We start from the raw sequence: 26,596 nt of genomic DNA on the forward strand, positions 1-26,596 counted from the left end.
CCACCACGCGTCATCGCCTTTTTTACACGCGTCTCTTTGGATTAAAAGAAGAGAATCGAGGATCTCTACATTTAACAAATTGCCTCGACAAATCGTTGCGACTTCGAATCGATCTTTATCTTTTCGATCTCGATCGCTTAAACAATATATTTATTATAATTAATTTTTTAAAAGTATAGAAATTTCTCCAACCTTTTCTACATATGAAAAATTACATTCTAAGCGTATAGTCGAAATTGTTCGATCATTTTTGGCACGCGCGATCAAAACACAAGATATTAAATGTTGTTATAATAAATATTGTTAACAGCGCGTAACATTGCTTACAACAATATTAACTTTTCGAAACGAAATATGTAAGGATTGATATTTCAATCGTCGAATCTTTCCTATCTATATATATATATATATGAAAAATTGCTCAATCGCTTCGGTTTTGGCACGCATGCGATTAAGTGTATCCAATGCTGTGTACATTAGGTTACGACATTAATAAGTAACTTTTCGATCAAATCGATATTTCGAAACGAACTTTCAAGAATCTTTTCGTATACGAGATGTCGTTATCATCGATCGCTTTAATAAACGTTACAATTAATATTTTCGGTCGAAATATTTGGAAACGAAATTTTTCGTAGTGAAAAATTTGACACGCGAGTAATTGTTACAATCGAGTAGCGTGTAACACTGCTCACGAAAATATCAACTTTTCCATCGAAATTTTCATTCGTCTTTCATGCCGCGTTATCATCGAAAATTGGCCGCTCGCTTTGCTTTTGACACGCGCGATTAAACGCTTACACTTTATCATAATTAATATCGTTAACAGCGCGCAATATTGGCCACGATAATATCAACTTTTCATTCATCGAAATTTCGCCCGTCCAATCTTTTATACGGTTAATTAATAGCGTCGTAATTATTATAATATCGATCGATAAGTTGGACACGTTTGAAAGGAACCACCACCACCACCATCGGTTCAAATTTCGACTCTTTTTCTTTCCGCGAAAATTGCTTTGTCGATCGCTTTTGGCGTGCGTTCGCCGAGCAAAACGCGAGAGGGCCGCGCATGCGCGGCCTTCGATCGTCGCCACCTGCTCCCCAGCGTGCGAATTTATGAATTGTTTTTGTTGCCATCTGTTTAGCGGGCGAACGGCACGGATGACAGTTACGCTGCCGCGATATATCCTCAACAGATATAATGCAATTTATAATCGCGCTCATCCTTCCATTTCGAGCCCAAGCTCGACAACAATAGTTGCTCTCGCCCGTGTTATTCATACTCGCGGAATTATTACGCGATCGAACGTGAAATTGGCCGCAGTTATTTTAATGGAATTAATCAAAGGTGCGCGAAATTTCCATCTTCCTTCCACCGCGGACGTTCGAGGACGAGAAAAAACGAATCGATTACAGTTTTACGTACGACTTTCTCAACATTTTTTCTTTAATTATTCCTCTTTTTTTCTCGCGACGAAAAATATAATTTTAAGATCGGAACGATCTCGCGTTCCCCGTACAAGTTGCAATAACAGAGTGATTTAAAATTAAAACGAGCGGCGGTTAATCGACCGTACGTTATCAGTTTGTTTAACGAGCTTTATTATCCTACCTGTTGAGAGTTAAGTGCTGGTCGACTTGCGTAGTTTCTTTCGTGTTCCGACTCGCAAATGAGAAAAGGAGGAAAAAAAAATAGGGAAATATATTAGATAGATACGAGAGATACTTATTTTATTCTTTACCTTGCTACGCAATATGGCGGACGATAAATGCAAGGAAAATGCAATGTTTTCTTGAACGAAGGTGAAATCAAACGCGGCCAGGACTCGATTACGAGATTTCACTCGATAAAATTGTAATTTATTATTTCATCGAAAATATGTAGCATAAAAAGGAAAAAATGAACTTTGAGAAAGAAAATTGTTGCCATCCTATAAATTATAGGCCAGATGAAAATTATAAGATGAAAAAAATAAAAAGATTCCCAATTAAACTTGGAAATATTATTATTAATAATAAAATTGTTGCTATCCTATAAATTATAGGCCAGATGAAAATTATAAGATGAAAAAAATAAAAAGATTCCCAATTAAACTTGGAAATATTATTATTAATAATAATTATATATCGTAATAAAAAATAGATTAAAATTAATCCATAAATATAAATGAAAAAATTTTAAATTAAAAAATTCGCTAGAACTCGTGTATATATTTAACGTAGCTTTGAAAATCAAATATGGCTGTAAATATCTAATACGAGCTTAATTTTAAATTTAATTTACAAAAAAAAATTTATCGATAATTTATAACAGATATCCGAAGGAGATTAAAATTTTAAAAACGCGTAAGAAACAATTTTGAATTTAATGTACATATCGTTCGTATACACGCGTGGCGCCCTCCTTCCGCGCGTTAAAATTACAGCGCGAAGATATATATATATATTCTGGCCAGGTCTTCCCCCCTCTCCCCCCTCCTAGGGATTTATCGAGAGCCTTGGAGCGGCGCGGATCGCTTCAATAGATACTTTTTTCCCGCGCGGGGACAACAGATCCGCGAGGATCATTAGAGATAAGAGAGGACCATTGTCCGCACACAAACGTGACTCGTATGAGGTAGGAAGAATGGGGGGGACAAAAGAGGCAGAGGAGTTGGAAAAGAAGGCCTCGATTCTCTTTTCCTTTTCTTTCTTTCTTCTCATTTCATTTCGTTCCGTTCCGTTCCGTTCCGTTCCGGCAATTAACGGCCGACGGTAATTGTCATCCGCGGTTTAATACCGCGCGGTTTAATTGGTCGCTTTCGTCGACCGATTCTTCGATATACTCTATCCTTATTTGCTTGTGTAAATTCTCCCCCCTCTCCCCACTTCGTATTTCACACGAGGAAGAAAATTTTCGTTAATAATAAAGGAGGAAGGAAAATGGAGGATGGTGTAAATTCGAATCACATTTGTCTCTGTTTAAGTAATTAACGAGGCAACAAATTGCTTCTGCGCATTAGGGAACGCGAGAGAATCTACTTAAGAAATCGTTCCACGATTTCTTTATTGATGCGACGAGCGTGTGTCGTGATTTTCGATCGAGCCGCGTTAAAAAAGAAAAAAAAAAAGATGTTGCGTGCTTTGGAAAATTTTTGGAAAATATTTCTTATCCTATAAGAATTGGAAAGAAAATTCTTCTTGTCGTTGTTCCGCGGTAGAGAAATTAAATACTACGAGATCTTTCTTATATGCGAACGTAGAAAATAAAATAATGTAGACGCAGATGTTACTTCGATTCGCGTGTAGAAAAGAAGGAAGGAAAAAAAAAGAAGAAGAAGAAGAAGAGAATGGAAACATTTTATCCATTCAGGAATAAAATAAAACGTCAACCGATACGAAATCGTATTATCGATACCGATCCCCGATTACGAATTCGAATAACGATCGAATTAAATCGTCATGCCGGGCATGCATTCCTATCGGCGTGATACGCATCGAATTATATATACCCGTGCAGTGGATGTGTGTTGAATCTCTGCATGCTGGATACTTAATATCTCTATATAGCAGGTAAAAAAAAAAAAAAAAAAAAAAAGGAAGCGATCGATGAATAGAAAATTTCCTACTATACCATATTCGTCGTTTTTATCGACGTGGAAAAAATTCTGAGTTACATTCGAGTCCAATTGGGGATATATATCGTTTATAGCGTATTTTTTTTTTTTTTTGCAAAATTTCGTTGCAACGACGGATAACAAAATTCGGTTTTACGAAGCGATAAAATATTTTAAATTCGAAAACCTGCTGTTCCGCCTCCTCCTTTTCTTTTTCTTTCTTTCTTTTTTACCTATCTTTTCGCAGTTTGTCCTCGATGTTGATATTCTTTCGCCTCGTAAAACACGTTTCTGTCCCGTGCAATATACAATTCATAGAAAGTTTCGAAGGCTTCGACAGGCAGTATTACACATATCGAGGAAGTAAGTTTCTGATACTAAATTCTGCGTTTCGAGGACGTTTATGCTCGGTCGATAGGGAAGCTCGATCAAGATATACGGCGTGGATAACTGTGGAAATATCTATAAATATATTTTTCGAAGTATGTCAAACAAGCAAACAGAATGAGGATAAATCGTTCTTTTTCTTTTTTCCTTTCAACAACACTAAAAAAAAAAAAACAAATCCTTTTTCCATAAATTTCTCTCAATATATTCGAATCCTTCGTCGAAAGAATTCTCCCTCGTCAGTACTACAGCTCGCCACTTCCTAATTGTCCCCTCCCCTCGAGAATAAATATATCAGGAGCGCGTACACGCGAGGCGATCGATGGTCGAGGAACGATCGCGAGGCACGCGTGCCTCGTCGGAGATTGAACGAAGGAGGGAAAAAAATGAGAACAAGTGCGCACAATATAAAAGCGCAGGATGTCGAGATGGGAGGGTCTGGGCCGCGTAGGCGGCTCGTTCCGGATTCCTGGTCCACCTCCACCTCCACCCTTCTTCTCGAAGCGGTTGTTTAGTCAGTCGGTTTCGTCGTCCTCCCCCTCCCCCTCCTCCTCCTCGTCTTCGTCGCAGTAGGTGCGTGCCTTTGTGAAATCGTCACTGCGCCGCCGACCCTGAGACGTCTCGAGGGTGGACGACTACATCGACTTCTCTCCACTTTTCACCGACTCCACCGTTACCGACCGCTAATTTGCCATGCTCCTCTAACTCTCTGTCTACTCTCTCGCTATATAAATTCGGTACATCTCCTCCATTCGTTCCTCTCTCTCTCTCTCTCTCTCTCTCTCTCTCTCTCTCTCTCTCTCTCTCTCTCTCTCTCTCTCTCTCTCTCTCTCTCTCTCTCTCTCTCTCTCTCTCTCTCTCTCTCTCTCTCTCTCTCTCTCTCTCTCTCTCTCTCTCTCTCTCTCTCTCTCTCTCTCTCTCTCTCTCTCTCTCTCTCTCTCTCTCTCTCTCTCTCTCTCCCCCCCCCATAAATATCCATAATATTTTTATTTTTCACTTAATTAATTTTTTTAATTTTATCGATAATTTAATAAAAGGTGAAATATTTTTAAACGAAGCTCCTCGAAATCTTTGTAAAAAGATTTAATTTAAATATTTATTTCTTTGCGTATAAAAATATTTGAGTAGTTTAAAAAGGAAAAAAAAGTTAAAAAATTTCGATATAACATTCTAATTTAAAAATTTTTTATCAAAGTTATTTCCAATTTAATGCATTTATTTATTGTATTTTGAGTTATTTAATTTGAATCATTTTATAAATTTTGACATGATAAAAGCTGAACAAAACTAATAAATTCGCGATAACGTTAATCGATAGATTAAAAATTTTCATGTAACGTTTATTTTAGCGTTTAAGCGCGCAAAAAAAAATTTGGATTTAACAGAATCGATTGAATTAATTAAATTGGATATTTGTGAAATTTGTAACATTTTAAATCGCGTTTAAAAATTAATTTTTATAACATTCGTATATAATAAATATAACATAAAATTCTAATTTTCAAATCTATAGAAAATGAAGAACGCTTGTTCCTATATCGATTATTTATTTCGACGAATTACATTTACGGAGACCGAGAAGCGAAAACCGACTGTGCGAGTCCGTGTATCGTGTAGAACTTTATACCAAAATGGCAAAATTCCTAGGAGTGGGGATAAACTGGAGAAGCAGCAAGAGTCGTAAGAGTTCATATATATATATACACGTATATAAAATATAAATAGGGAATTCTGTTGGGAAATCTCACCGAACCGATGTTTTGATGCGTTCGAGTTACGAATAACTGTTCGTAAAACGGGGGTGGAAAGGATCGTATAAAAGAGGGAAATCGCGCGTTTAAAGATGTACAATTGCTAAAGCGTAACGGAATTACACACCGAAATATATATTTCGAGATATCGTTGCACGCGTTGCGAATCGCGTGGATGGAACTGCCATCTATCGACGTATCGAGGACCCTTAATTTAAGACAAATAGTAACGAGAGGAAATATTTAATTTAATATCTCGTGTATACCTTGGTTCGATATATATCTCGCTCGGTGAGAAAGGTATGCGAACCGAGATCAGATTACGCACAAGCGAGCCACACCTTTGCCCAATTTGTCTTTCCACATTTCATTCGTAAAATGATCGTCGTCGCCGTTGCGCTGTCAAATTACTCGTCTACCTTGTAATTACTTAAAACTGTCCGATATACATTATTTCCTCTGCTACCGATAAAGTTATTATTCCATACAGATTTAGATATACTTTTCCTTCGAATTTCGTCTTAAAATATAATTATAAGAAATTTAAAAAAGAAAGGACCTTACCCATTATAACTTTAATCTTCGTCGAACACGATGTTTTTACGACCGCATACACCAGCGCCCCTCGATACAGTTGTAGAGCGCGCTCTGTGTTCAAACAAGAATATCTCTCTAACCTAACTTTTCTCCTAATGTAAATTTGTCCGCAGTATCTCGCTCGATAAGCTCGAATTTTTTGGGAAACGGATTATTTGCCCAACCTTTACAGCCTGGAATTTATTTATTTATTTATTTATTTATTTTCTTCATATATCTCGTTAACTCAACATTTTACGATCGGCCTACACACCGGAAGATAAACATATTACGAACCAATTACTCGGTTCCGGTCTTTGTAATTAGATTTCTCACATGTAGATACAGTTGCTTAATTGGTTCGAATTATTCGCTCGATCCTTTGTGCATCGCGATTGATAACTCGCTGCAACATCAATTTTAATTACATTTTTTTTTTTTTTCGTAAATTTAACATATTCATTCTTCCCCGATGCGGAAAAAGGAAACGAACGCGGTTAATTAATTCTTTCTTCTGTTTTTTTCGGCTTTTTTATTTTTTCTATTTTAAAAAAAGAGAAATTTATTAAAAAAAAAAAAAATCTTCGCTTTTCTTTATTTTCATACGTCAGCGTGAAAAATTCTACCACTATACGCGAGACTTTTATCACCGTCAATATTTGTCACTTTCCTCGAGCGAGTGGCTCGTCCATTGTGTGACGAAATGGCCACGCTTTATCCACCGTGGAAGGATGTTGGTTAAAATGATACTTAAAAGGGATATGTTTTCGCATAAGATTCGAGAGCACAATTTGTTACGCGGCGCGATACATGGTTCGAAGGAGAAAGAAATTATTTATACACACGTGTTGATTTACGAACACGTTCTGCCGATTTATCATCGTACAGTCAGAGATTTACGTTACGTTTCGACGTGCACGGTTCCTCAACTTTATGCGCGAATCGTATTATCCAACGACGATCGTGCAAGATAGCATAGCTTCGAATCGATAAACTGGCGGGAAGATTAATTAATATCCTTCTTCCAGTCTTACACCTTCACCGATTGTGTACACAAAGCGAAAAATACACTACGCAAATACAATTTCCAATGGCAAATAATAATCGTCCGTGGATATAATAGCCGAAGGCGACATCTAGTAGGGTAGAACGAGTAATATGGGAAAATGAAGAGGAGAGAGCGATAAAGTATCCGTACCGTTACCACGCCATTATTCAATCCACTTTCGAATATTCAGAAATATGATTTATTATGCACCGAGCCTTAGGTGCAAAGCGCGCGAATTACCCACGATTTATCGCCTCGCTACCAAAGATGTATTTCCATTCCTCCTCTCTCGTGGAAAAAACTCTGCTCGCCGGGTTTAACGCGACTGCGCATAACTCTCTGCGCATACCACGTGACCACGTATCCAGTTTTGTTCAGCTTAATTTATCCAACTGTCGTATCGGGTGTATAACGGTCACGTTGAAAGAAGGATAATTGATCGTGAGACGATATCTCGACCAACGTCTTATTCACACCGGTGAACCACGGCGCGATATCGAGGGGAGAGATAAACGTTTCGTGTTTGTATTTATTAATTAAATTTCGGTTAATGGATGGCGATCGGTGGCGGCGACGCGAGACGATATCTCGTTCAACGTGAAGCGTACCACAAGTCTCGGCGAGCGCGCTTTTGAAACGTTTTCTTAATTAAATTTCACCGTTAAAAATACGTGATCCGCTACATCCTGCGATGCAAGTTAAAACTATACGCGCAATTCATGCCAATGAAATATTAATATCGTCATTTCATTAACCGCGGTCCCTCGTCGTTTAAACTGTACAATACGCTTAAGCTTCGATCAAGTGACGAATCGAGCAATGTTTCGCTTACGTAGCTTTCCATTAATCGCGCCGAGTCCCCGCGCGACTCGAACCAACAAATCAACAATCTTCTTTCGTTCTCAACGAGTCTTGAGAATCTTCTCAATTCTAAGAATTGAAAATCGAGGAAAGGAAATTTATTTTTAAAATAATTTTTCATTTTTACAAACAAATCGTTCAGCACTGAGATTTTTAATTTTGATAAAAAAAAAGAAATTCGAGTAACTCGAATATTTCGAGAGAGATGATCGAAATTTTCTCATTCTCAAAAACAGATTTTGCCTAATTGGTGACGAGAGGGAACGATAAACACAGGGCGCATGGGTTAGAGAGACAAGCGTTGCGCAACACGTCGAGAGAAATTTCGTCCGGCATTCTGTCATGAGTTTAAAATAAATTACCGCGATGCAGGCCGATGACCTGGCCCGCCCAGCACGTGCAAAAATCTTTTTCTCCCTCCAGCAGCTCGCCGCCACACGCGGAGCCCGAAACCGTCCGCTTCGAACGACGGGCGTCTTCCAACGCCAACAACCTTTCTCGACAACTTCAAAATCTTGCCGCTAAAAAATCGAGATCCATCGTTTGTTCTTTCTTTTCGAACGATGAATCATTTACTCTTACGTTTTCGAAGGTGAAAAGAAAAAAAGAAAAATTTTTTATCCTCGTACACGAGAGAAACGTGCGCATAAGAAGTAAGTAAAATCCGATTGTAAACCCGGGGATTCGGAATGGAAGCTGACGCACACCTCGTAAACAGTCCGAAATGGAAACATTAATGTAATTCGATCTCGAGATAATTTTCCATACAGCCGGCCAACACATCATTGTTCGCCATTGTCCGCGCGAAACGTGTCTCACGCGTGTCGAGCCTCGTGAACGCGCACCACCAACAATAATAGCAACGCCCTCCCGCTGGGTAGGACAGCGAGGCGCGCTTAGAATCGCAGCGCCACTACCCGTTGATGTTTTAACAACCCCACGTGCGAAAACGGAACGACACTTTCAATCCCCCCTCCCTTTTAAGAAAAGGAAGGAAAGACATCAACGCCCCGAGCATTTGCCTCGAGCGAGCCTACCTACCATCGTTTCGCTCGCCTCGATCGATCCCAAATGGCTAATTGTCCGTGTAATCGTATCGTTTGCGGTTAAAGAATATATATATATATATATATATATAGAAGTATATTCTTCGATTCGCTCTCAATTTCACTTCGCTGCCTGCGAGAATCTAAAAGTTGATCATTCGCGCGGTTAGCGAATATACTATATGTATATATATATATTTCGCATAGTATAGTTCGACACGGTAGCTTGGATATCGGCGACAAATGAAGACGAATGAAGACATTGTGTGTTACGTGTGTCTGAATACGAAACTCGGTACGCCGCAGCAACACCTCGCTCGAGAGAAACAAAATTTCTCGATGCATTGTCGGTCGCGTAACTAATCTCATTACGTGGAAGTTAGAGCCTCGACAAAAGACATTCGTATCCGCGTGTATGTACGTGTATAAAGCGTATAAACGGAATAAACACGGTTCTCGAGAGTTGCGGTTAATTCGATAACGCCTGGCGAGACGCATCGACGCGTCTGCGATGATGCATCCCGTGTTCGCAACCAGGCGAGGAACACGGCCGCGGGGCGAAGCAAACCTTCTCGCGATAATTACTAGCAAGCACGTTTCGTGGTCGAATGGGTCGGTCGGTCGGTCGGCCGGCCGGCCGGCCAGTCTCGAATTCGTGGCCCCAAGGTTTCGTGCCTGCCTTCTCTCCTCTCGTACTTTCCAAAGAGAAAGAAAGATGGACGGAAGAGGGAGAAAGAGAGAAGGAGCATCGAACAGCATTGCAAGTTGCCGTATGCACGCACAAGCCTTATACGGATGCGAGAAAGCGAGCCTCCCCTCCCCCTCCCTTCCCTCTCACCCGCTAACCCTCCGCTCACGATCCGGACCGTGGAACCCGGTCCTGGACATCAAACAGGACCAGATATGCCGTGTTGCGCCGCCGAACCGGTGTATGTACGCGCAGGACCAGGTGCAATCGACAGGTCGCCGCAACCATGGGATAACGTTCGTTTATTATCGATCCTCGTGCAATCGGATACGAGGTATACGAGGGCCTACGATTTTCCTCGCAGATTTCTTTTCCACCGGATCACCGCTATCTATATATATGTATATATTTTTTTTTCTTATTATTTTTTTTAAATAAATTTATGACAATATTTCGTATACAAGGAAATGAATTTTTTTTTTTCTTAAATATACCGGATCGCTATCTATATATGTATATATTTTTTTTTCTTATTATTTTTTTTAAATAAATTTATGACAATATTTCGTATACAAGGAAATGAATTTTTTTTTTTCTTAAATATACCGGATCTCGCAGATTTTTTTTCCACCGGATCACCAAATATATACATATATATTTTTTTCTTATTATTTTTTTTAAATAAATTTATGACAATATTTCGTATACAAGGAAATGAATTTTTTTTTTTTCTTAAATATACCGGATCGCTATCTATATATGTATATATTTTTTTTTCTTATTATTTTTTTTAAATTTATAATATTTCGTATACAAGGAAATGAATTTTTTTTTTCTTAAATATACCGGATCGCTATCTATATATGTATATATTTTTTTTTCTTATTATTTTTTTTAAATAAATTTATGGCAATATTTCGTATACAAGGAAATGAATTTTTTTTTTTCTTAAATATACCGGATCGCTATCTATATATGTATATATATTTTTTTCTTATTATTTTTTTTAAATAAATTTATGACAATATTTCGTATACAAGGAAATGAATTTTTTTTTTTCTTAAATATAACGGATCTTGATTAATTGCGAATTATTAAGAATTTTTAAAAACACAACTTCTTTTTTTTTTTTTTCTTTTTTTCTCGAAATAAATTTGTCACGATATTTCATATATATATATACTCAACAAGGGGATAAATTATTTTTTTCTTCTTCTTAAATATAACGGATCTTGGCTCGAATTATTAATTTTAAAGACGAATATAATTGAAATTGCATACATTGCGTGTAATGTAATAATGACGTTGCCAGAGTTGTTAGTTACCAGTATCCCATTAACCACGTATCTAACACACAGTGAAAGCAGAATGAAAAGGATTTTTTCCCTTTCTCTCTCTCTCTCTCTTTCTCTCTACACACACACATCCCATAGATTCTTGCACCGTCTATTAAATCCTCTTAAGCCGAAGAGGAGGAGGGGGGAGAGGAGTGTAATAATAAAAGCGTTAAGGGAACGATAAAAGGAATCCAAAGTCAAAGAGACAATGGTGAACCAAGTTACTAAATAGAATCGTCTTTGCACCGTGAAGCTTTTCTATTCTTACGATGGAACGCAAGGAGAGAGAGAGAGAGAGAGCGTCCGCGCAAGAACTTCGCCAGGATTAGAACCCGACTATTTTCAGTTTGTTTCTCACACACCGTACCGTTCTTTCCTATCCTTCCCTCTACTTTTTCCACCATCCTCCCTTTCCGAATTCTTCGAAACGAACTACGTTTTTCCCTCCAATTTATCGTTTTCGTGAAATTTTTGTAAAATTCTTGTAAAAAAAAAAAGAAAAAGATTTTTTTCAATTTTCAATTTTCTGAGAAACGGTCATCCCGACCGAATACGACGAGTCGAAATGCAGAATTAAATTTCGTTCTAGGAAGATATTGAAAAAAAAAAAAAATAGAACAGAGTCGAGTACGAACGCGGCAAATTTAAAACCCGAGCCGCTTAATACAGATAACTTTCCAGCGCGCGGATATTGTTTGGCAATTTGGTCGTTTCCTCCTTTATTTTTCCCCGCATCGCTATCGAATCGAGTCGCCAAACAGAAATAACGCGAGTCGCGCGCGTATCCTTACTTCTCCTCCCACTCCTCGTCCTCCTTTCCCCCACCACTCGCGCTCACCCGTCCAATCGCGAACATTTTTCGAGTCAATTCAGAATCGGTGCGATTTTTGCGTATCGCGGAGGGGGAAAGGGACGAAAACGGACGAGGCGAAAGGGAGGGAGGGGGGAGTATATAAAAACTTGGGAAGCTTCGAAGAAGCTTGGAAATGAGAGAAAAATAGCCGCGCTTCGAGTCAATCGAGAGAAAAGGAGAGCTGCTGTGGCTCGATCCCCGCGGTTCTTCGTTTTCCCGCCATTCTTCGTTTGAATTTAATCATTCAAATTTAGTTCATTTATTTTAATTTATTTAAAATTTAATTTTTTTATATTATTTTTATTTATTTCGGGGTTTTTATTTTTCTTTTTATTTGTTATAATTTAAAAGAAAATAGGTAAGAAGTTAATTATTACGCTTATTATCCATATTTGTTATTATATAGTTGATATTATTAGTATAAAAAATTAAGTTAAATTTTAAAATATTAGTTTTATAAATATTTATATATCAATATATAATTATATATATATATATATAATTATTTATAAATTAATATATATAGTTAGAGAAATAAACGCCGGCAGCTCGCTTTCAAAGCTCATCCGTTTCCTTACCCTCTCCCCTCCCCACCCCAAAAATCCATCTTCAGAACGATGCATGAACCTTCGTACCTTCTCCATGCTCACTTCACGGTACACGCTTTACATGCGCAAAGCTTGTGTAAATACTTTAACTTTAATCGAAAGATCCGAGAATCCAAGGGATTTTCCATCGAATTGCAAGGGAGGAAGGGATCCAATAAGATATATCCAAGAGTCGATGGTTTAGAAATTAAATACTGTAACAATACGGAGATAAAAAGGAGGTTACGGGGAGTGGGGAGAAAAAAATTGCTCGAGGAGGGGGAGGGGGGAGGGGAGGGGAGGGGGAGGGGGAGGGGGAGAGGGGAGAGGGAGGGAGAGGGGAGGGGGAGAGGGAGGGAGGGGGAGAGGGAGGGAGAGGGGAGAGGGAGGGGGAGGGGAGGGGGAGGGGGGAGGGGAGAGATGAAGTTAGTAATTCAGCAACCGCGTGGTGATTTATCGAAAAAGTCGTGGCGAGATGATGGAACAAGAAAGAATGGTGAGAGGGAGGGTGAGAGGAGGGAAAGAGCTCGCAGGGTTCCAGATTTGCTTTCGCCAATTCGAGAAACACAACTGTTGTTTCGTAACAATTTCCTATTTCTAGAAGTCTCGATTCCGTGTGCTCTTTCCTTCTCCTTCTCCCCCCCCTCATTTTATTCGATTCGAGACGATTTAGATTTTTTTTAACTCGTCTCGATCGATTCGTTGAAAGAAAAATTGCTTGTCCCAATTCCAACGTGGACGTTACATTACACTTACCCCTTAACGCGTCCGCCGTTGTAGCCAAAAGGCCTTGCAAACTTCTGCTGTGATGATGGATCAAGTCGTGGAAATCTGCCCTGGCTTGATGTCTTAACTGTTCTTCGGTGTCCCGGTCGCAGCACATGCCGTTACAAGTTGCTGGAATAAAAATTGATACTTACTACTTTAATGTGCTTAAAAAAGTTTGAAATATATATAATCGCAAAATTAATACATTATACTAAAAATTTGTCTAAAAACAAAAAAAAAAAAGAAAATTCTTCTCATCGAGACGAATATTACGGAGAAACGGTGTAATCGCAAAATTAATATAATAGAATAAAATGTAATACGAATTTAAAATTATATTATTAATAATAAACTCTTTCTCTTTCTCAGCGATAAATTAATTACGCAAAATATTACGTAATACGTAAGTAATGATAATTATGTACAATTACGTATATACGTAAGTAATGATAAATTTTTCTAAAAGGAAGAGAAATAAAACTAAATTCTTCTCATCGAGACGAATATAGGGAGTACGTAACGGTGTAATCGCAAAATTAATATAATAGAATAAAATGTAATACGAATTTAAAATTATATTATTAATAATAAACTCTTTCTCTTTTTCAGCGATAAATTAATTACGCAAAATATTATACGTAAGTAATGATAAATTTTTCTAAAAGGAGGAGAAATAAAACTAAATTCTTCTCATCGAGACGAATATAGGGAGTACGTAACGGTGTAATCGCAAAATTAATATAATACAATACGAATTTAAAATTATATTATTAATAATAAACTCTTTCTCTTTCTCAGCGATAAATTAATTACGCAAAATATTATACGTAAGTAATGATAAATTTTTCTAAAAGGAGGAGAAATAAAACTAAATTCTCCTCATAGGGAGTACGCAGCGGAGAAACGGTGAAGAACGATAATCGTTGCACGTTTCTTTCCATTGGCCAATTCGCCGTGACGCGAAAACAGTGTGAGAAGGACATTTTGCGGCCCGCCACCTCTCGTGCAATTACGGAACGAACGAGGAATCGGTCCGATAAAATACGATGGACTGGCGTATACGTCGCAAGGGTCGTGAACGGACAAATAGAACGAGGCTAACGGGATCCTCGAGAGGTCCTGGCTGGTCGTTTCGATACCTCCTTTCGGCCTCGTTCTATATTTTTCATCCATCCTCCGCAACGTTCCACCGATTCGCTTTACGATAAACGACGGTACAATGCGCCCCATTTTCGCCAATTCCTCCCTGCATGTAATTTCGTCAATGATCACTTCTTTCGAAGCGAAGAAGTTAGTTCTATTTTCGATTCTGGATATATGTCGTTATCAGAAACCTTGCGCTTTCGTATTATAAGAAGAACTCGTAGTAAAGAGCTTTATCTCGCTTTGATTAATCTTGAGATTGATAAGAATATTTATATTTCGTGAAATGTTTAATAAGATATTGGATTGATTAAAAATTGTTTATCGAGATGTGAATGAAAGTCTCTTTTTTCTCTTTTTCAAAAACGTTTAAAAAACAAGATAACAATGCTAAGGGTGTCGTAATTTAATTACAAATTTAATTACTTTTAATTACGAAACAAAACTAATCTAATATTATAATTTTAATCAAATAACGAACTTGATCACGTACAAAGCGAAGTCTCGTTAAATTTTGCAAATATAAATGTTGATAAGGAATGTACAAGTTTAGACAATAAAAATGCTTTAGCTGTGAAACGACGCGTAGCGTAACATCGTGATACGCATGCATGCACCTATCGTTACGATATTCGCAAGGACGAGCGCCAGACGGTTCTCTCAATTTAATTTCATTTAGGGCCACTTAAACGGTCGCGGTGCAACAACCGCCGAAATGCCACAAGACGACCGCGCACAACGTTCACGAAATTAAAAGACCAGATTGTAACCCTCCAAATCGTTTTTCTTCGAGCTATTAAATTCTAACTGTTTGCCGGGAACCAGAGTCTTCTCTATCTTTTCATTCTTCGGTATCTTCAATATAAATAATTGTAAGAAAAATAAACCTTTCATTTTTTACCATACGATGTCGAATAATTATTCGAAAAAAAAAATTACCAATCGTAAAAATTTCATTTCATTAACAATTTTTCAAATGTTTATTTAAAATTTACAATTAATGATATTATATCTTGTAATGGTATATGACAGCGATATACGAGAGATGGATCGAAATATTTTGACGGAGCGTGAAACGCATTCGAAACGAGCGTTACTTATCTCTGCTGATCGAATCATTCGCGAGCTGAAAACTATAAACTAATGTGCGCATGCTCGAAAGATATCTAACCTCTGGCCGAGAAGCGTGGAACAATAGAAGGACGATGAATCGTGAAAAATCGTGGGAAATTTTTTTTCCCCTATACCTGTTCGTTCCTGCCACCTGGTGCCACCTAGGTATATTTCTAGTGACGAATATAAAAGAAAAAGAAAAGAAAAGAAAAGAAAAGAAAAAAAGGAATGGATATTCAGGAACGAAAAACGAAGACGTTTGATTTCTCTGCGAGCAAGGAGAAAAAAGTTATATGTTTATTCTTCTAAAAATAACGCGATTAGAAATAAGCGCGACAAATTGAACACGTAGTGAAAATACGGATTTATCGAGTCGAGTATTTTCGCAATAATTCGCGATATTGATACAATGTTGCAAAGTCTATTTCAATTGCACAAAGACGATTTTTATTTATATCGAAAAATTATTATAAAGAATCAAGTATTATAATTTTAAAATTTTCCTCTTTTTATTCGTCAATTCGATGCAAATTGTCGAGCGCGTTCTTTCTTCCTTTTTTCCTATTCGCAGGTGAAAATAAAAATATTGCGAAATATTCTCGCGATTCTACTCGTTTCTTCCTCTGAATTTCAACGAACGTGGTAATGAATTTCAGCAACGCGAAACACATATACAACTCGTGTCACAACACTCGTTGTTGTTTGCATTGGCGAATTAATACGAAAAAAGAACGATTAATGCGAGATAAAAAGAAGATTATCATAAGCGAAGCTAAAAAATACCCGTTAATTTGTCGTTTTCACCGAAGTATTCAAAGTTCTTCTTCTCGTATTTGTTTCCTTTAATGATCAATCTTTCCCGCCATTAAATTTCACCGTTCGCAAAAGCATAAAAATCATACACTTCAAAAAAAAAACACCCAATAAAAATTCCATTCTATTCGAAATTCTTCACTTGGTAAAATCTAGGGAATTTTTAATATTCGATAAAAACAGGTGCTAGTTTCTCGTAAAAAAAAAAAGAAATACCGCGAAACACGTTTCGCAACCCGTATCCCATGCTCACACACACTTATTTCACCCTGTTTAATTATTTCAAAATTATCTTCTAATTTATAACCTATAACGCGTATAGAGATAATATTAAGTCGGGCGAAGGAAATAACTAGTTTTAGTTCAAACGGGAAAAGGGAAAAATATCTATGATATTCGCTAACCTGTTACCAAGTAGAAGAGGACGTATATACATTTACCAGTTTCACTGGGGCACCGACTATACTTGGGACGGACCACACTGTACGTACGCGCTATACATCGGTTCTGTTAATGTCGCGCGGGAGCAAGAATCCTTGTACCTGTGCGACGAGTTCCATCTTGAATCGTTCGAAATGGCGGAAGCGCCACGAATAGTATAGAGATAGAAAAGGACGAAAAAAAGGGTATAAAAGGAACCAAGAATACACTCTCGAACGGTTTACGATGCGTTGTCGGGGTGTGGCGCTACCAAAAGGTTTCGTTCTCTCAAAATCGTATGGCAATTTTTTTTTTTTTTTAAATAAAATATAAAATAATCTTCCAATTATCCAATTTTTTTTTTTCAAACAGGAAACGCTTTTATCATAAACCTAACCTCTCTCTCGTATTTTTATTAATCTGTTTCTAAATTTTAAAAAGATTTTTAATAGGTGAATTTGATAATGAAATAAATTTTTAATATCTTGTTTAAAAAAATTAATCCGAATAATTAATTTAAAATAAATTATAATAATAATAAATAATTAATAAAATAAAATAATAAAATAAAATAAATTAATAATAAAATAATAAAATAAATTATAATAAATAATAAATTAATAATAAGAAGAAATATTGTTATTGGTTTCTTTTCTATTGTTATATTTTATATTTAAATTGTTCGAAGAAAACGTTGAAGCGAGAAAATTGGCCTGCCTCCTGTCTTTCGATATTTTCCCCTTTCGCAAGCCATCGGTGAAACCTAATATTTGCGTTAAACGTACACATACTTGACGCCTTCTTCTAAAAAGGAAAAACACGAAACAGCACTTGTCAAATTGGTCGATACTATCCTCCAAAGTTTATTATTTCGCTCACCGAGATGTAAACAACGCGCATCAATTTCATGTCAATAAGCAGAGGTCGGCTGCAAAAGTGTTAAAAGTTATCTTTACTTTTCCATCCCTATACGAGCGCTCCCAGAGAAGGAGAGGAATAAAAAAAACGATAAAAATATTATATTGACAAAGATAAAATTGTCGATGAAATCGCAAAAAAATTCGCTTCAATTACACGCCTCGAACGATTTAAAACGGAAGAAATATTCATCGAAGCAAATGCCCGATTATCCCGATCGATATTCGAATACGCGGTTTTCCATAACGCACAAATTGTATAAATTTATAACGAGAATAAATCTTTTCCGAATAACGAGATGTAAATAATTTTCTAAGATTATTCTTCATTCTTATAACGCATATAAATTTCAACGTGTTTCGTTAAAAAAAAAAAAAAATCACGCATTCATAGAATTATATGTACAGATAAGAAATTGTGTGCATTGTATCGTCGCAACCGAGTTAACCGCCAAAAACAGTGGATGAAGCGATCCCGTGACGCTAATGTTCTTAATTTAAACCGATAAATCGCTTATCGGTTTAAATTAAGAATATTAGCGTCATGGCGCTCGAATCGGCCGCGCCGATTATATCTCTCCATTTTCTCCGTTAGGTGTGATGTACGGCACTTGACGCAGGGAAGTGCATAAAACCGGAAGCTATATCAGCGACCCTTCGGCCTCGATTCGACAAGTGGTTACAATCGTGTAAAGTGGGTTAGAATACGATAGTCCAGAGAGAGAGAGAGAGAGAGAGAGAGAGAGAGAGAGAGAGAGAGAGAGAGAGAGAGAGAGAGAGAGAGAGAGAGAGAGAGAAGAGGAGGAGGAGGAGGAGTAATTCAGCCCTCCGGACGAAGAACGTAGCACAACGTATCGGCACGCGATTGTTTTTCCGGATAATTTAAGTATTTATGTATACGAATGCGAATGTAAATCCGTCCGTCTTTATCTAACGCCGATTTAACAATTAATATCCACTTCCGCACCGTTCGAGAATATTTGGGAGAATCTAGATGAATAAACGAGATCTTTAACCATCTGGCCACATATTGCGGTATCGGTTTGGTTTACCTTGAACACGTCACACGTGTGATTGCGGATTTTGTGTCAATTATATCCGAAAATGTCAGCTACACGTTTTCTAACTTGATCGAAATTTAGTAGAGATAAGTAAGCATATTCTATATTTTCACGATCAAATTCATTTTAGGAAGGATTTAATATTAAGAATGTCACGAGAAGCAAAAAATATGAGACAAATGAAATTCTGTTTTATTTTTTCTATTTTTCTCGAAAATTATTTATTAATTTGTAAGTAATACGATCAACTAATAATAACTTAAACAATATAATATAATATGATTATTTAATGATACGACGTTGAATGATTTTATAATATATAAAAATTTTCTATTAACGATTAAATAATTTCTTAAATATGGAAACGAATTGAAAGTTGTAATAAATTTTATAACATTGAAACGTATTTAAAATTTATTTATGCTTAAAGGAATGCAATCAATGGTTTTTTGAATAACCTAAATATCGGCATAACTTTTAAAGGAAATTGCAAATAAGCGCGCGAAAAGTTTCTCTATAAACGGACATCATTTATCAGGTTGTGTCGGTAAGAAGCATACCATAAAAGATACCTATGATGTAAGATTTATCGCTCTCACGACAATTGAAACAGGTTTTTACAAGAAGTACTCAAGTGTTATTTGATGTAATAACATTAAGTGTCATTTAATGTAACGACTTTTCGAGGACTACTAAATAAAACTTCGTAATTAGAGTCAACCGACTATAATCAAGTCTTTTAGATCATTTCCTCCAACGAATTGCAGAGTACCTGCTATGCCAAGTTTCACTCATTTGCGAAATTCTCGACTAATAGAAATTATAGAAATATGACTTATAAGTTGAACAAGATTGGTTCAAAATGAGAATAGTTTTCCGAATTCGATTTTTTTAATTCGACTCGATATTAAAATATAAATTACAAACATGATTGATATAAGCAAATTATCGAAAAATTATTATTAAAATAATCAATCAATTTATCACTTACTTTTTGCGATGTCTTCTGCTGTAGCTTGCTTCCTATCAACCAAGATCGTGATATTCTTGCTCTCGAAAAACGGCTTAACACGTTCACAATCAACGGACACGAAATCGCTATCATTTTTCGGATGTTCGGCAAAACGTGGCGATCGAGATGACACGAGATCGGTACAACCGCATAATAATATCACGATCGATACAGGTGCCAGAATCGCACGACGATACCTCTGAATTATTTTCATTTTGGCAAAATGGCCAAATCGGCGAGATGAATCGGTAAAGAAAAGCAAAAGCGAAAGAAAGAGAAACCGGGAGCGGAAACTGTGCGAAAAAGATTGGTGGTAAGTTCCGTAAATCGTGCTCTGAAGCGCAAGAAGAACAGAGAGAAAGAGACGCAGCACGAGCAACGAGACGATTCAATTCCTCTTTCTCCTCCTTCGTTGTCGCGTATTCGGTACGATCGTTCGAAGAGTCATCAACCGCGGGACTAGACGCGGCTTCCTTCCCCTTTCCTCTTCGTTCTTCGAATCGGCCGCGCTGTCAAACGGCACAGCAACAACCACGGGTGTTACTGCAAGATCTCGAGAAGCGCGAGACGTGCATTTGGCGTGATCGCGATGGACGGACAGACGAGACGATGGCTATAGTAATCACGACATGCACTGTCGAGACCGCGCAACACCGTGTTATGACCCGCACACATGCACACGCGACCACTCCGGGTACACCACAATAATAAGCACACACATGCACGCACGTTTAACCGCACGCAAGCATGCATGCATGCACAACACGACACGCGTTCCACGAGTAGCTCGATGCGACTGAAGTGCCGAGAGCGGCACCGCGTATTCACAATTCGACCGACTGACACTCTCCCACTACGCTCGTTCCGATTCGTCGCTACCCTATACCTTCTCCCACCTAACTTTCAAACCACTCCGAACTAGTTGCCTACCTAGTAGATATATACTTGCTTACTTACCTACCCAAATGATATTTTTGATGCTTTCCGAAGACGTTGCGTGTCGCCACCAGCTATTATCTTTTTTGGCGTTAATTCCATTGTAACTTGAAACAAAATTATCAATGTACAAAAAAATACACAACTAAGTTAAATTTACGTATATCAATGTATACCGTATTATAATAAAGAAAATATATAATTTATTTATAATAATAAGTCAAAATATAGAAAAATACTTTCGAAATTACATATCAAAGTATAAAAAATAATGCATTTAATACATTAAATTAACGAGAAACGAAATATTTAGATAAAAGTAATTTGCGTTCTTGTCTGATTCACTTGCCACACATTCAATGCCTCGTATTCTTCGATACAATCGTTAATTTCATCGGGTTTAAATCCTTTATTAGTACATCGTTCTAATATATCTGATACTTTAACAGTTTTCTTATCACCCGCTAATTCTCTAATAAGATGAAAGATTCGATTTATTGGATTCTGTTGGACATTTGTTAGTAACCTTTCGGAATAATTGATAGAATGCTTAGACATCTCTATTAATCTATTCGCCTCGATGATATCCGCTTTTTCGACGATATCTGATAATCTTAAACGTGCCAATGCAGTCGATAAACGTAATAATGCTAGTAAATTACGCGCAGATGTAAAAGTTTTGTCTTCACCATTGCGAGCTGCTCTTCTCATTTCTACATAAGACTCTGAAAATAATCATTGTATGAAAATATAATTATACACGTAGAAAAAAATATTATATATAAAAAGAAAAAAAAATAAATAAAATCAGAAAAAATTGATGAAATTCTTACCAACTATGTAATCGGTCAACTCTTCTGGAATAACGGGCTGTTTTGTTTTACATAAAGTAATATATCTCCTCATTAAATTCATATCCAAAGCTTGCGATTGCATCGGTGGTTGTATACAATGTTGATGAACATAAGTTATATGTTGAGCCATTCTGTAAAAATATATTAATAAAATTATTATAATTATAATTGTGTAAAATTTGTATAAATACTAACTTTAAGTCATTATTACGATCTGCTCGATCCTGAATTAACCACAGTAAATCAAATCGTGATAATAAAGCAGCAGGTAACTGAATATTCTGTTCAATTGTTCTTTTAGGATTGTATCTACCATAAGCAGGATTTGCTGCAGCTAATATCGAAACTCTTGCATTCAAACGAGTTGTAATGCCTGCTTTGGCAATTGATATAGTTTGTTGCTCCATCACTTCGTGAATAGCAGTTCGATCGGCATCTGCCATCTTATCAAATTCATCGATACAACAAACACCTTGATCGGATAATACTAAAGCGCCTCCTTCGAGCATCATTTGACCAGTTAAAGGATCTTTCATAACCGAAGCAGTTAAACCTACTCCGGAAGATCCTCTTCCTGTCGTATATTGAGAACGAGGTGCCAATCTCGTTATAAATGAAAGTAATTGAGATTTAGCAACTCCAGGATCACCCATTAAACAAATATTAATATTACCTGCAAATAATAAATATAGTGAATAATAAAGTAAAAAAAAATATATATATATATATATATATATATATAGGTATAAATAATATTCATGAATATATAAAACAAACCTCTAATTTTAATATCATCTTTGTGTTTATCTGTACCACCAACTAAGAGTAACAAGAGCGCTTTTTTAACATCTTCAAGTCCATAAATTTCTGGAGCAATAGAACGAGCTAGTTTACCATAAAAATCATCCTCCATAAATAAAGATAATTCCTCATCTTTTAATATCGTGTCTTTATCGTCAGAACTTTGAGAATTAATAAGACGAACAATCCTCTACAATATATATTTGATTATTTATATATTAAATATTAATAATGTATTATATTAATTTATATTAAAATGATCAATTTCATACATGTGCATCTAAATATGTTTCATTCAAAAGAGCTGCACCCACTCGAGCATTAAAACCAGATTTTATAATAGGTAAGAAAATACCCGTAATAAGTACATGATCTCCAGGTAAACATTTTCTTGTTGTTTCACCTCTGCAATATATTGTCAATGCTCTTGGAATATGACCTACAGGAACTTGATCACTCTTAAAATTATTAAAATAATGTTATTATAAAAAAAAAGTTATTATTAAATAATAACATAAAAAATTTATATATATATATATATATATAATGTTCTTGTACATACATGTTCTTGTATTTTTATTTCTTGAAATTTTACAAATTTTGATCCTCTTGTTTGCATATCTAATACACCACCAGATTTATTTATACGACAATCATCACTGGGACATTCTCGTAATGGCATATATTTAAGAGATTGAACCTGAAAAATTTTAATTCGATTAAATTTTCAATCCATTGTGTATGAAAATATTCATTTCTTACTGGTTGGAATGTTTCAGCACCACATTGATCACATGTATATGTAGCAACAACAAGCAAAGGCATTACATCGCTACTTCTTGTTACTATACCCCGCACTGTAATTAATTTTCCTATTTTATCAGCTTTTATATCTCTCACAGAATATGCTTTTGTTGTATCAAAATCTTTGAAATATACTTCACTGGAATATTCATAAAATTTATTTGTATTATATATATAAATTTATATTTGCATAAGAAAACAAAAATTAAAATATTAAAATTACATACAAGCGTCTCATAAGTTCCGGAGCATATTTATTTCTTGGATCACGTTGTTCTCCAAGATGTCTATTACGACTCTCCATTAATAATCTATGTTCAATATATACATCCAGAGCATCTTTTGGAGGTATATGTCTTTCTTTAAAATCAGGTAGCATTTCTTGAATAAGCTAAATAAAAGTAAATGTAAATATCAATTATTTCAATCTATATAATAAATAAAAATTTATTTTATTATATTTATAAAATATAATATATATTAAAAACATAAATATAACTATATATATATATATATGTATTAAAGATAAATATAAGATAAAATTAACACATTCATAGTCTATTGGAAAAAATCCAAAATTTTAATTAAAATTTGAATTCTTGAATTAAAAACTATTTATAAATTTTTATAAATTTATATATCTTTGATTTAGAAAGAAAATTTTGTTTAAAATTTTTATATAAATAAATGAAGTATTATTTATATGCAATTGATAAAATAATACAATTATCAAGCATTAATTTAATAAAATAAAGCATAATAAGAAATAACAAAAGTTATATTAATATGCTAATAATATGAAAAACATAATACCAGATTTTTGTAAATATTATTTAAAATAATATAATAGTTTTTATCTTAATTTTTTTGTCTTCATAGCCATAAATGTACAATTATATTTGCTAAAATACAAATGAAATGATATTGGAATATATGAAAAAGAAATATATTTAACTATAAATATGTTAATATTTTTATATATTACATATAAATATAACTTACCTCCAAAAGTAAATTGACATATCTTCTAGTATTATTTACAATACACATTGCTAATTCATCATCAAATTCATGTACATCATCTAATTCTATTATTAAATCTACTTGTTCACGATGAGCAATATTAGTGAGTTGTTTTCTGTATTTAAATGTTTTTTCATCAGTTACATCATCCATTATTACAAATTCCGTCAAAAAAGTTTTTAACTTTTCTATTAAAATAAATACAATTAAATAATTCATTATATTAAACACATTAAAATTACAATTTAAATCTTAGTGGTTATATATAATGTCATTATGATTAAATATAATATACTTACCTCTATCTTTTGTATAATCTCTTGATATTTTTGGTGGCATTTTTTCAAATTTATTTTCACAAATATTTTCAAACGTAAATTTTATATAAACTTATTTTCTCATATACAATATTAACCACATGTAATAATTCTTGAAGTAATCTTCCCGCCTAAATCGTGCCGGAAAGATTGCAAGCTATAATATCGGTAATTCGCTTTTCTATAATTCAAAAACATAGAATATTTCGATAAAAATATAATGCAAATAATACAACAAATTATATCTCACTTTGAAAATTTATAATTTATATTAAATAATAAATATAAACAATTGTAAATTATATTTTTAATATTCCTAATAATAATTTTTAAACTTTATCTTTATAAGTTTCTATCTATATTTTCTATCTATTATATTCTATCTATATATTTTTACACATTTACAATAGTAATAATTATTATTACTCATTATTATTTCTTATGTATATAAAAATTTATTTATTTTTATTTCAACATTAACATAACGAATATAAAATTGATAATATAAATATTTAAATTAGACGCTATTATTGTATCATAATAACATTTAATTATTTGATTAAAAATATATTATTCAAATTTATTTAACGTAAATTTATACATTGATATCTACATACTTTACTTACAAATCCTAGTGAAATTAAATACAGTAGATTCACAACTTGATTTTAATTCAATTTATTAAAAATTACTAGTTTCGTGTCTTTTTTCACAATTTCATTAAACATATTTAACAGGAATGAATTGTCATGGTAAATAATAAAAATAAAAGCATAGTAAAATACGATTTATTGCAATTATAATAAACATTTTCTACTAATTCTTTTTCTTTTATTAGAATACAGTTATTGCGAGGCAATTGAAAGATTTTAAATATATATTTCGTATTTTTTTATTCAATATTTTGACATTATAATAATATTATAATTAGCAACGTAATTATTGTTTACATTATTGCACATTTATTTCACATATACACACACACATCTTCGTTACTTACTATATAAATATTCATAAATCAAGTATAACAAATTTGACTTCAAAAAAAATAAAAATTATACTAGTATCTTAAATAAAACAACTACATTCCTTTAATACAATGTATTCATAAAGAAATTTATAAAAATTGATGAAATATTTCATAAACAAAGAATTCAAAATTAAAAATTTCGTTTTATTAAAATTGATTATTCGACTAAAAACGAAAAAAATGCAAATATATTTATCTTTCGGAAAATTAAGTATAAAAACATACTTAAGAATTTGGAAGGGAATGATAACATGAAAATGAAACATACAAAACAATATACATATTCAACAAGTTTATTCTTCACATTCATTTTATTCATACAAAAAATTAACAATACAATACTTGCAGCCATTAGCAAATTTGTTTTACGAATATAAAGTAATACAAATTTCCCAAGTCACACCACGAGGAGGTTGCTGCAAATGGTGACTCACCCTAACTCCACGGGGCCCATCCACCCTTCCTTTGCAAATTTTAAACTGCGGTAGACATCATCGCAGTACATCAACCGTTCATTCCAATTGGAACAGACGGAAGAGAAAAAAATGGACCTACCCGAAAAAGAGCTAGACGTGCTAATCATCGCCTATGGTCTTTTGAAGCTAAAACACCCTTCACCAATTCCTAGCTAAACTTATAAACTAAGCTAAGCCCTAGCTAAATTAGATTTCTGATAGGCAGGATTTATAAACCGTACAATCGTTTGATTTATATGTTATTAAATGGCATACTTCTTAATAAAAGAAGGGCCTATGAAAAACGGAACGGTATTAACTAAAAAAAAACAATGCAATTCTACTATTCTAAAACGTGCTCATTTGGTAACATTGCATGTCTCGTCCAATACGTCG

General features: G+C 34.8%; 2 protein-coding genes and 1 long non-coding RNA gene across 4 annotated transcripts in view; 1 reads left to right on the forward strand and 2 right to left on the reverse strand.

Moving 5' to 3' along the window:
- Positions 1-20,840, reverse strand: part of LOC552545 (division abnormally delayed protein) — a 91,122-nt gene extending 70,282 nt beyond the window's left edge. The window contains exons 1-2 of one of the 2 annotated variants that reach the window (XM_026440932.1): positions 19,960-20,835; positions 13,490-13,630 (exon numbers count right to left, since the gene is read on the reverse strand). In XM_026440932.1, coding sequence (XP_026296717.1) covers positions 13,490-13,630; positions 19,960-20,194 — 376 coding nt within the window. In that variant the 5' untranslated portion in view covers positions 20,195-20,835. Of the gene's footprint in view, positions 1-13,489; positions 13,631-19,959 lie in introns of both variants that reach the window. The other variant, XM_026440933.1, reaches the window with a different exon arrangement.
- LOC107964465 lies at positions 13,678-17,397 on the forward strand. Its single transcript, XR_003304716.1, has 4 exons — positions 13,678-14,013; positions 14,111-14,212; positions 14,300-14,328; positions 14,387-17,397. It is a non-coding gene; the product is annotated as an uncharacterized LOC107964465 (long non-coding RNA).
- Positions 20,841-21,096: 256 nt separating the features above from the next.
- LOC409979 (DNA replication licensing factor Mcm7) lies at positions 21,097-24,871 on the reverse strand. Its single transcript, XM_393469.6, has 10 exons — positions 24,698-24,871; positions 24,378-24,586; positions 23,603-23,766; positions 23,334-23,514; positions 23,134-23,271; positions 22,844-23,029; positions 22,548-22,761; positions 21,966-22,443; positions 21,750-21,901; positions 21,097-21,641 (listed from the first exon to the last, which is right to left on the reverse strand). Exons 1-10 carry the CDS (start codon positions 24,735-24,737, stop codon positions 21,226-21,228), a joined length of 2,178 nt encoding a protein of 725 aa, XP_393469.2. The 5' UTR covers positions 24,738-24,871; the 3' UTR covers positions 21,097-21,225.
- Positions 24,872-26,596: the final 1,725 nt, after the last annotated feature.

This window comes from Apis mellifera, linkage group LG5, assembly GCF_003254395.2.
Source record: "Apis mellifera strain DH4 linkage group LG5, Amel_HAv3.1, whole genome shotgun sequence".
Classification (NCBI taxonomy): domain Eukaryota; kingdom Metazoa; phylum Arthropoda; class Insecta; order Hymenoptera; family Apidae; genus Apis; species Apis mellifera.

Bases quoted from the DNA above. Each gene is read 5' to 3' on its own strand.
- LOC409979 (XM_393469.6), bottom strand. From the start codon at position 24,737: ATGCCACCAAAAATATCAAGAGATTATACAAAAGATAGAG. The intron at 23,515-23,602 runs GTATGTAATTTT...TGAATATTCCAG, and splicing joins CCGGAACTTATGAGACGCTT to TGAAGTATATTTCAAAGATT. The intron at 22,762-22,843 runs GTATGAAATTGA...TATATATTGTAG, and splicing joins AAACATATTTAGATGCACAT to AGGATTGTTCGTCTTATTAA.